Genomic DNA, 205 nt, shown 5'->3' on the forward strand with positions numbered 1-205 from the left:
GTGCCTGGCCAGCAGCCCATCGGCATCGTGCTCACAGTGCTGGGCGTGGTCGTCCTGGACTTCAGCGCTGACGCGACCGAGGGGCCCATCCGCGCCTACCTGCTGGACGTGGTGGACAGCGAGGATCAGGACATGGCCCTCAACATCCACGCCTTCTCTGCCGGTGAGCGCCCCTGCCCCCCCTCATCCCCGGCCCAGGCCCGGG

At 70.2% G+C, this 205-nt stretch overlaps 1 protein-coding gene across 1 annotated transcript in view; it reads left to right on the forward strand.

Annotated features, from left to right (window-relative positions):
• The window catches only part of SLC45A4 (solute carrier family 45, member 4), a 43,498-nt gene that overhangs the window by 38,284 nt on the left and 5,009 nt on the right, over window positions 1-205 (forward strand). The window contains exon 4 of the mRNA XM_014549015.1: window positions 1-198. This exon is cut by the window's left edge and continues 16 nt beyond it. Coding sequence (XP_014404501.1) covers window positions 1-198 — 198 coding nt within the window. The remainder of the gene's footprint in view (window positions 199-205) is intronic.

The sequence above is a fragment of the Myotis brandtii genome, unplaced genomic scaffold (genome assembly GCF_000412655.1).
Source record: "Myotis brandtii unplaced genomic scaffold, ASM41265v1 scaffold532, whole genome shotgun sequence".
NCBI lineage: Eukaryota > Metazoa > Chordata > Mammalia > Chiroptera > Vespertilionidae > Myotis > Myotis brandtii.